At 45.3% G+C, this 10,946-nt stretch overlaps 1 protein-coding gene across 1 annotated transcript; it reads left to right on the top strand.

The window, feature by feature from the left end:
- Positions 1 to 433: 433 nt before the first annotated feature.
- SH3BGRL (SH3 domain binding glutamate rich protein like) lies at positions 434 to 10,746 on the top strand (the record flags this gene model as incomplete). Its single annotated transcript, XM_010165082.1, has 4 exons — positions 434 to 503; positions 1,354 to 1,539; positions 5,383 to 5,463; positions 10,292 to 10,746. Coding segments are annotated over 4 exons (370 nt in total), but the record flags the coding sequence as incomplete, so codon positions are not given.
- Between the last annotated feature and the right edge of the window lie 200 nt (positions 10,747 to 10,946).

Here is a 10,946-nt window from a genome sequence, read left to right on the forward strand (position 1 = left end):
CCTCTCTGGAGACTCCAAGCTCTGCTCTCCCAAACCCCACCCTTCCAGGCAGCACTTTTCCTACAGTAAAACCTCTCACCCTCCCCTCCATCTCCATCCCCGTGGGTGCGGGGCGGTGCGAGCCGGGGCGCAGGCACCATTTATGGCTCTGGGTGCTGTGTCCTGAGCCCGGAGCTGCCTGTTTTCCCTCTCCCTATATGGAGAAGCTGCTGCGGGAAGGGAAGCTGCTGCCTGACCTGAATTAGAAGCAGTTCAACATCTGTATGAAACGGCTGCTTTCCTTTCACTGAGCTAATTAAGTTAAAGCCAGGCCTTGGATTGGTTCTGTAGTGAAGGGAATAATTTAAAGAGAACAAATTTCCCATTAAATCCTAATTTTTTTATTCTTTGCCAGGATATGTGCATGGTTATAATTTCCTTTATGGTGGTAAAGTCATGCAGAGGAAGAACAGAGCATAAGCAGAAGATCTCTGTATCAGGAAGTCAATAATTCATATCTGACAGTAATAAAAACCACCTTTCCTGGAAAAAGGCAGCTCAGTCTTTGCCACGTAGGTCCTGCTTTTCACTTGGGTGCTGTGTGAGGCCGCAGAGGGTGGGCTGCATCAGGTGTGGGATCTCCAACCCCTCTGAGGCTTCTCCTTGAGATGAGCAAGGGCTGCAGGGTCACAGCTCTCCAGAGACCTTACCTGCTGCTGCTGAAACCCAGAGTGGAGCAGAGCAGAAGGTTTTTTGGTGGTTTTGGGGGGGTTTTTTCTTTGTTTTTTTTGATTATTTTAATTTTTGGCTTTTTTTGTGTGTGTTTTTTTCCAAAGAAACACGAGCCAAAATTACCTTATGATCCTAATGATGATATTATGAGATCTCTGTTGGGCAGTCCCCGCAGCGAGGTGCATAGCCTACATGAGGAGGACAAAAACCTGGACTCTGGGAAGGGTGGGTGTGCTTCCAAGGAGAAAGGAAGCAGATTGTACCTCAAATATCCCTCCAGCAAACTTTTCTGCACCTGAAAAAACAACATTCCCCCAAATTAATTGTAAGGCCTGGACAACAGAGCCTCTGCAAGGGGACTTTAGGTTGGAGACCTTGAGGTTCACGAGGCTTGTGCGTGTATAGGGACAGTATCTTCAGACTTCAGCCTGTTCAGTTATACAGGAGCCAGGTCAAGGCTCAGATATGACTTTTAAAAGATACTTTTTTCTTCTAAGACTTTTCTTACTGCTTCCATTTTCAACCTGTTTTGCATCCCCTTGTTTCCACGTTGATCCCTGGAATTGCATAATGATCAGCAGAAAAAGCGGTTTGATTGATTTTGTTTTGCTTTCTCTCCCCCTCTTCCCTCTTGTGTGACAGATTAAAAAACAGCAACAAGATGTTTTAGGTTTCTTGGAAGCCAACAAAATTGAATTTGAGGAAAAGGATATCGCTGCCAATGAGGAGAATCGGAAATGGATGCGTGAGAACGTCCCTGAAGACAGCCGGCCAGCGAGCGGGAACCCCCTGCCACCCCGGCTCTTCAACGACAGCCGGTACCTGGGGGTAAGGGACGGCTCCAGTCTCCATCTCTGCTCATCCCACTCCTCTTCCTTGCTGCTATACCCTGTGCTTTGCTGTTGTAAGCAGCAAGAAAGGGCTTGGCCAGCTGTACCTACAAGTGTGCAAACTGTGAAGGGCGTGGAAGGAGACATTTACTCCTCCTCCTCTTGGGCTTTTAAGAATAATTGATTCTTGAATATTCCAGTTTTTGACACAGAGACTAAAATTTGGACCTGCTGATTCTCAGATCATTGTGCTGTTTATTAGAACAAGCCTACCACCACCTTGCAGTGTATATATATATTTTTTTTCTCCTGTGTTTTTTTTCCTCTTTTATGGCTCTGAAAGGTTGACAGTTTTTTTTACTTCTCACGTTCACCATGATTGTGAACTAAAACTTCACAGAAATCTGGCGCTGTTGCACCAACCTGATGTTCTACAGCAAGTTCAGAGATCTGTTCAGCCAACGTGGGGTTTGCCAATACGTGTGGATCCCAGATCACTCCATAGTCCATTCATCTTCCCAAATAAGTGCTCGTGTGCAGTGATGTCTGCCATGACCATGGATCTGTTTTCTGATCCTCCTTGGGATCAGTTTTGTGTGCTGCTTGCAAAATGAAGGCTGTCGTGGTTCACTTCCTCCAATGTCTTGAAGAGATTAAAACTCATATTGCAAATACAATTCCTACTTGTAATTATTTTAATGCTTGATCAAAAGTAAGTTGCCCTGCAGCACTTGTACTCAGCAGGCCATGCTTGAATGATTATTAGATTAACCGTTAATTTTTTAAGTTTTAAAACTTAATATCTTCTGAAAACTGCTCACAGGATGATGCATTCTTCTGGTGCTGGGTGTTGGTTTCCAAGTCATTCTGCAGTCTGGTCCTGACCTGCCAAGTCTGTAAGTCAGAACCTACCAGTTCTGGACCTTTGTGAGGCAGTTCTGTGGCTACTGAAAGAAATTATTCTCAATGCACCAGGATTTTTTTCTTGCTTGTAATAAAAGCAGAACTTGAAACAGTATCTACAGTGAGCTAAGGTACCTCTTGGCTCCCAAAATTGTACTGACTGTGACTGTGACATGGAAAAAGGTTGGTTTGGAGTGACAAATGTAATGATCAGTAGTTGTCTGCAGCTGAAAGGTGAGAAGGGGCTAGTGACAAAGAGCTGAAAATCCCTCTTCAGTTCTCTCTCTTTAAAAACAAACAAACAAACAAACAAAAAAAGAGGTAAATATTTTTATACCAGTAGGAAGTCCAGTTGTGACAGCATCTCCTTGCTCCCTTGGTGTACCAGAGCTTTAGGGATGCCAGCAGATCACTGTGCAGTTGTCCTTTATCGGTGAGATGTTGCCAAATTTCTGCTGCATCGCTGCGGCTGTGCAGCAGCTCAGGGCTTTACTCTGCAGTGATGTGGGACAGGAAGAGAAAAAGCTGTGTGCACCTTAGATCTGAAGCCTTGCTTACAGAATCCCAGAATCCCAGAGTGGTGGGGTGGGAAGGCAGCTCTGAAGATCATCCAGTCCAACCCCCCTGCCAAAGCAGGGTCACCCAGAGCAGGTTGCACAGGGCTGCATCCAGGTGGGTTTGGAATCTCTCCAGAGAAGGAGACTCCACAGCCTCTCTGGGCAGCCTGTCCCAGGGCTCTGCCACCCTCACAGTCAAGAAGTTTCTCCTCATGTTTCAGTGGAACCTCCTGTGTTCCAGTTTGTGCCTGTTGCCCCTTGTCCCATCGCTGGCCACCACTAGCAGAGATACTTCTAACATATCCCCACCTGCAACCCACGACAGTTTTGTATACAGTAATTTTGGAGAGAGGGGTATAGATGCTTCAGACCAGCGAGGGGTTTATTTCATCCCCAAAATTTTGATTGATATCACTTGAAACTTTGGAAGTTCGGTCCATTTGTGTAGTTGGATTCAAATTACTACAGTTCAGTTTTCAGGAAGGTAGAAGTTAATTCTGTGCCCACATGCTTGAACCTCTTTAGGTCTTTATCTGCTCCATCTCAAGCATGAGCTTCCCTGTTTGTTTCATCTGATGCAGCCTAACTGGCAGAGGAATGAGCACATTGACTTTTATTGGCCTGTGCACAGCAGAAAGGCTGGAACTGGAGATGCCATGCACGCTGGCACGAACCCTGCTCCTTAGTCACAGGCATTCCTTTCCTGGTAGATGCTCTGAAGCAGACTGCCGGACCATGCACCAGCAAGATAAACAACCCCTTTGTTATCAAGCAGCCCCAGTACTGTCAACAGAAGTTAATTTTCAGGGAGGATTGAACATAATCATACACATTTTTGTCTAAACTAGCACCCAAATGCTGCTTGTACAACAATGTCATCTCTAGGCAGCTTGAATCCTCAGTTTCCTCTGCTTTTTTCTGTTCCAGCTGCAACAGCCTCTGCTGAGAGCAGTCCCTGCTCTGAACACAGTGCTCTTTTCTAACAGCATTTGCTATATTTTTTCAGCTTTTGCCTACCAGACACAGGCATGTGAAGCAGCCTGCCCTTAATGGCAGCTCCCTCCCTGACTTCAGCCCCAGACTGAGCCTGCTCGGAGCTGCTGCCTTGCCTCCAGCTTCTCAGCCAGCATCAAAATATTCCTCCCAGTAAAGCTGGAGGAAGTTGGTAGTGTTGCTTCAGTTCAAAAGGGAGAGAAGGAAAAGTCATGAGAGAGCTATGTACTGAGTTTGGGAGTTGGAGTGAGGGATGTCTGTGGTAACTCGGACAGTGGTGGCCTTGCACAACCCTTCTGGGTTCCTTTGCTTGGCATTTGGCAACTGCTGTTGCTGAGCCATGCTGTGGGCTTTTTGCTTGCTCTTTCCTAACTTAGCAGACACTGAGCTGTGGTGTTTGGGCTCTGTACAGCACTGCATTCTACCTCAATAAGGTGTAGAGAAGTGGGGGTGGGTCTATTCAACCAAGGACCAAGGGACAGGACAAGAGGAAATGGGCTCCAGTTGTGGCCAGGGCAGTTGAGATGGGATGTGAGGAAGAATTTCTTTGCTGAAAGGGTTCTGAGGCATTGGAAGGGGTTGCCCAGGGCAGTGGTGGAGTCCCCATCCCTGGAGGGATTGAAGAGTTGTGTAGACATAGTGCTGAGGGACATGGGTTAGTCGGGGACTGGTCAGTGTTGGGTTCATGATGGGACTCGATGAGCTTCAAGGGCTTTTCCAATCCAGGCCATTCTGGGATTCTGTGATCCTGTAAATATAAAAATGGGCAGAGAAGGGAGCATTGAGGGTTTTTTAAAATTATTTCATTGTTTTTACCTTAATTTTCCTGGGAAGTGGCTGTGTGGACATTGAGACCAACTGAACAGTGCCACCTGATTTCCTTCATTTGTGTAGACTAATCTTTAATGGGAGACATGATGGGAAAGGATGTGCTCTCAGTTCACAGGTTGAAATTTAACTTCTAACAGGTTTAAGAGTTAATGTCCATAGTTGCACAGTCACCATTACTAATCAGTAATTAGCAGTGATATCTGATGACAAGGTAGGGGCTCAGCCTCCTGCAGAAGGGACATCCACACCAGACCAGTGCTGACAGCTGCCTTGCTATGGAAGCTGTCCCTCTGGGAAAGGTGGAAGCATCTCAGAGCAGCATCTTGTTGCTGCAGGTGGTGCAATTCCCAGCTTGTCCCTTTTCAGACAGTATCATTTCTGTGCTCTCAGTGCTAATGACAAATACCCGAGGTGATGCTCAGAATTCTGCACTGGGCCACAGGAAGCAGTTTGCTCGGTGCGGGTTGGGTAACGCTCCAAACTGAACTGTGATGACTTCTGATGATTCATACTTCTGTCTTTTGTTTCCACCTCCCTCCCTGACTCCCATGCTGAAGGACTACGAAGCTTTCTTTGAAGCTCGAGAGAACAATGCAGTATATGCATTTTTAGGCTTGACTGCACCACCTGGTTCAAAGGTAGGTGTGTCCTTTTCTCACCATAAACCACAACCTGCATTTTACACCTTGTTCTTCTCTACTCACAGTTAAGATATTTTATGTGTTCTGTGGTTGTCCCCATCAATCTACCTGTTGGTCTGATAGCCAGAGACTAACTTCAGGCTTCAGCATCACAGCAACACGCTGTTGTTATGTGCTGGTTTATTTGGAGGATGCTGTGTTCCCTGGAGGCATCTTCCTCCCCCACCTTTTACCAGACAAACTCCGTGTTCAGTACAGATGCTCTTTTGGTATCCTCGCTGCAGAGCCACCCTGCTCTTTCTGAAGTTAATGGAAAAGCTTTTCTTGCTTTGGAAAGAAGAGCTGGGTCAAGTTCTTCACTAGTAATAATTGTCTCTTACCATTGGAATTTTTTTTTTAATTGTACACTCTGGGGACAAAGGAAAGAGGAGTTAATATTGGTACTAAAGAACGCACAAGAAATCTAGGGGAAAAAAATTGTCACAAAACCAAAGAATTATTTCAGTTCAATGAAAAAACTTAATTCATGTGAAGTTTTGATGAGATTTTTGTACTAGAAAATACCTTCAAACCAGAGTCACTGTTTTTGAAATAACGTGTTCTTACTTCAGAGTAATTTTTTCCTCCAGCTTGTTATCCGGAGCCTTGTTTTCCTTTGCCAATTACAAACTGGGTTGCTGCTTTATGGATGCAATGGGCTGGAATTCTCCTTTTGATTTTGATAGGATAGGACAAGCCTGCTTTATACGTTTCACTTGACAGCAGCAGGATCCTCCAGGTCACTTCCAGCTTTCTTCTTCCAGTGGATAAACACGCTGTTTCCTTTCAACTTTATTCAAGTAAAAGCTGAAGGTCACGCTATGCACATCACCAAGAGACCTAATTTTAAAGGTGGACAATGATCCATCAGTAATAAGAATTACAGATTGTGAGTCAGATTTGAAACAGTTTTGGGAGCCAAATTAATTTCTAGCAGTAGCTCTGCTAATGTGAATGGTGCAGTGAGGAAAATCTCTGCCTCGTACAGAGAGCTGCAGAGAGCAGAACCTGCGATAGGTGCCCCAGCATCCCGCGTCGCTGGCGTCAGGAGACCAGCTGCACGTGGTGTGTTAGTCACCTAAATCTGATTGAAGTTCCTTGGAACATCTGCACAGCGCTGCACAAAAGAGAATGCAGGATGGAGCCAAGGAGTGAGGAGGCAGCTCTGAGACCACAGAGGCCACATCTGGAATATTGTGTCCAGTCATCCATCCAGCAGGATGACCATGAGCCAGCACTGTGCCCTCGTGGCCAGGAAGGCCTATGGCATCCTGGGGTCCATTAGAAGGGGTGTGGTTAGTAGGTCAAGAGAGGTTCTCCTCCCCCTCTACTCTGCCCTGTTGAGGCCACATCTGGAATATTGTGTCCAGTTCTGGGCCCCACAGTTCAAGAAGGACAGGGAACTGCTGGAGAGAGTCCAGCACAGAGCCACCAAGATGGTGAAGGGAGTGGAGCATCTCCCTGCTGAGGAAAGGCTGAGGGAGCTGGGGCTCTTTAGCTTGGAGAAGAGGAGACTGAGGGGTCACCTCATTAATGTTTATCAATATGTAAAGGGTGAATGTCAGGAGGATGGAGCCAGGCTCTTCTCAGTGATGCCCAATGGTAGGACAAGGGGCAATGGGTGTGAGCTGGAACACAGGAGGTTCTGCTTAAACTTGAGAAGAAACTTCTTTACAGTGAGGGTGCCAGAGCCCTGGGACAGGCTGCCCAGGGAGGGTGTGGAGTCTCCTTCTCTGGAGACATTCAAGACCCGCCTGGACGCCTTCCTGTGTGATCTCATTTAGGTTCCTGCTCTGGCAGGGGGGTTGGACTGGATGATCTTTCGAGGTCCCTTCCAGTCCCTCCCATTCTGTGATTCTGTGACGCACGAGAGCCCGTGCGATTCCCCTCACAGCCAAGATCTGTGAGGTGCAGTGGTCCTGGAGAGCAGTCGCTGCTGTCATGAATCAGGTCATCTCTCTCTGTAACATTTATGAACATCGCTGCATGGCTATGAGTTGCTCCAATTCTGTCCTAAGGGGTGGTTTTTAAGGATAAGGTAAGTTTTAAAAGGGAGATACATAATGTATTCGTACTCTGCTGAATTTTCCTATTGCTTGCTGCAGCTGGGAGAGGTGCAGTTGTGCCAAGGAAGATGACCTTTGCATAAATGACCTTGTACCCAGAGCATTCTGCTCTTGGTCTGACTTTTGGTATCTGTTCCACAATTACATGATGTCAAATTAAGCTGATTGCCTGCTGCTGAGGAGGAGAAACTGATTTGTAGATGCTGAAATTGGCATTTACAGTGTAGCTGCCTGCAGCTTGGATAGAATATTGGATAGAGTATTGACACTGCATCTGTCTCTGTTGCTACATAAAGTGGAAGGAGTCTGGGATCAACCCGTGTGCAATTGCAAGAGGATTTTGACAGGAAACCTCCATTAAATGTCATTATAGGAGATTGGGAAAGTTGCAATATGGGTGGGTTTGGGCAAGTAGCTGAGTCACCACTCCTAGAGGTGTTTAAAAGAGGTGTAGATGTGGCACGTAGGGAACATGGTTTAGCGGTGGACTTGGTAGTGTTGGGTTTATGGTTGGACTTGATGATCTTAAAGGTCTTTTCCAACCTAAATGATTCTATGATTAAAGGGAAAGGATTTTGTGAGTTAAAGGCTGTGATGAATTATTTCAGGACTGAGAACAGGGAGGAACCTCAAGGAAATGTATGTAAGAGGGAGAGGGTCAGGTCTGAAAAGCTGAGCCAGGTAACTTGGAGGACCATGCCCAAGGAAATGGAGTTTGACCTTCAAGACAAATAAGTTAGCATGTTCCCTGAGTTAATTGCACCCCCTTTCCTAGAGATGAGGGAAATGCCTCTCCATCCTACTGCTACCTGTTATGAACATGAGGACTTTGTCCTGTGTTTTCTGGCAAAAGCAAAAAAAAAAAAGCAGATTTCACTCCTGTAGTGCCTACGCCTGGTTAACGGAGTTGTTACAAAGCCAAGAGAACCCTCTCCTCCTCCTTAGTGTTCAAAGAACCACTTGTCTTTCAGAGAATACCAAACATCCTTTTTTTTTTTCCCAGGCTTTGTAGTCCTTTTTAATCTTTCCTTCCTTCTTCACCTGCCTTTTCTACCATGAACTGATAGGATTCCCCTGCACGAGGAGCGTGGCTGCGCGGTGGCATCCCAGCTCCAATCTTTGACCCAGGACGTGCAGCCAGAGGAGCAGAGCGCAGGCTGGGGCGCGGCAGACCTGAGCCAGAGGTCTGAGGAAAGCTGTTCCCACGCCCCTGAGTTAAAAAGGCAGCACGATGGGAGGCAGAGAGCCAGGAAAACCAGAGTGATCCACCACGGCTCAGATAACAGAGATATGCGTGGTACTTCCTGGGGTCACCCACTGTGTCCTCACTCTTAAAAGTCTTCCAGGCTTCTTGGAAATTCCCTGCTTAGTCTTTCTTCCTCTTGTTTTTTATTTGTTGAGCATAGTGGCTCAGGTTAACAATGATATTGTTGAGTCTGTTATCTCCAGTATTTCGATTCAGTCACCAAAGCAAACAACTCCATTACATACAAGTTGAGTTTAGCAGATGTCAAAGTTCTTCCTTTAAAATAAGCCACGCTGTCCACCCCGAGAGCACTGTCACTGTTCATCTGTTTGCAGGCCACGTTGCTGCTCAGAGCTAATTAAATTAATCTTCAGTCAAAAGTACATTTGTAGAAACCATTTTCAGAAAAAAACCAACCTTGTGCATTTCTTCTGTTGTCATTCTGTTCCCATTCGTGGCCACCTTACCAAGGTTGAAAGAAGACTGAAAAATGGCTGGCTACTGGTTTTGAATGTTTTTTTCTGAAACATACTGAATCATAGAATGGTTTGGATTGGAAGGGACCTTAAAGATCATCTAGATATGTACTGAGAATTGTTAGAGGTGAGCTGATGTGTCTGCTGAACTGCTTCATCTCAGAAGCTTCACAGGAATGTTTTCATGTAGCCAAAGGGCACCAGATCTGTCCAGGTCCCTCGGAGAGGTGTGAGTTTGGAGCCCTGGGTGTGGAGAGCAGGTTGTAGGCAGGAGCAGTTCTCAGGAGGAACATGAGGAGCTGGGATTACTGCACAGTGCTGGTGCCAGGACAGACCTGCTGCCAGCCCAGGACACAGCTCACACGTGGGTCTTCTGCTGGAGCTGTGTCTAAGGACTCGCAGGCAGCTCCAGTGACCCTTCTGGAAGGCAAAAGCTAAGTCCTGGCTTTTGGGCCTTTGGTGGGGTTTAGGTCAGGAACTAATTGTGTCTCTGCTGAGACCTCTTTTTTTTTCCCCTCCCTCTTTTTTTTTTCTATGGAGACTTTTATTAATTAAGAATTCCTTTTCCATTTAACCATAGTTCTTTGATCTCTAAATAGTTCTAAAAAATAATAGTTCTAAAAAAAATAGTTCTAAAAAATCTTTTGATCTCTAAATAGTTCGTGTGTCCTCATGTGAAATCAGGAACAACTCATTATATCTGATCTTCTTTTGTTTTAAATTTTGATGGTCAAAAGTTGAGCACAGGTTGGAATATCCCTGCAGGTCCTACTTGAGCTAGCTCAGAATTGGAGTTAAACCAGCACTGACCGTATGGGACTTGTTTTATAACGTCATCGTAGGCAGTGGGGACTCTTTTCTGGAGTTGGGTTCAGTGCTGCTCACTTCTGATTCACATCCTGCCGCAGTTTTTGTCACGTTATGTGCCAACAGAGGTATGTGCAAGTCGTCCCCTTTCTTAAAATACTAATATATGTCATTCTGTTCTGCTGTTTCAGGAAGCTGAAGCACTGGCAAAGCAGCAAGCATGAATTTCAACTGCCTTAAATGTTCTGTAAAGGGAATTTCCACAGCTTTTTATACAATAGTCCAATTGTCTCTGCTTCAAGAAATGTAGATGTGATTTCTAACGTTCGATTGGTGCTTGCAGCGTCCACCGTATCTAAGACAAATTTGAACACAAGATGAAAATGGGAATATAAAGGTTGAGAGTACAGAGTGTGTTCTTACCAAGTTGGAAAGGTAGGAAACTGAAGCAATTAGACAGGAATGATTTTCACGTAGTTTAAACTCTTTTGGCAATTCATTCATTTTATGTAAACTTCAAGAAACTATTTTAATACTAAGAATACAAATGGGGTTATACTGAGAAATCCAACTATTTAAAATATGGAAAACAAGCAACAGCACCTAAAACCTTGGCAGATACTAACTGCAGTGCCTGAGTTGCCTCCAAAATATTACTGAATTACCCAGATGAAATTACTGAATTACTGCCTCCAAAATTTTACTGAATTACACAATTTCAGATGAATTTGTAGGTGGTATCGTGTAGCATAGCCATTGTAGTCACTTTGGAAAGTTGTGTTTGTTCTTTTGTACAATGGATATTTAAGATTTGTATCGTGACACGCTGTACAAATGATTAAAAAA

This window comes from Antrostomus carolinensis, unplaced genomic scaffold (assembly GCF_000700745.2).
Source record: "Antrostomus carolinensis isolate BGI_N321 unplaced genomic scaffold, ASM70074v2 scaffold28723, whole genome shotgun sequence".
Classification (NCBI taxonomy): Eukaryota; Metazoa; Chordata; class Aves; order Caprimulgiformes; family Caprimulgidae; genus Antrostomus; species Antrostomus carolinensis.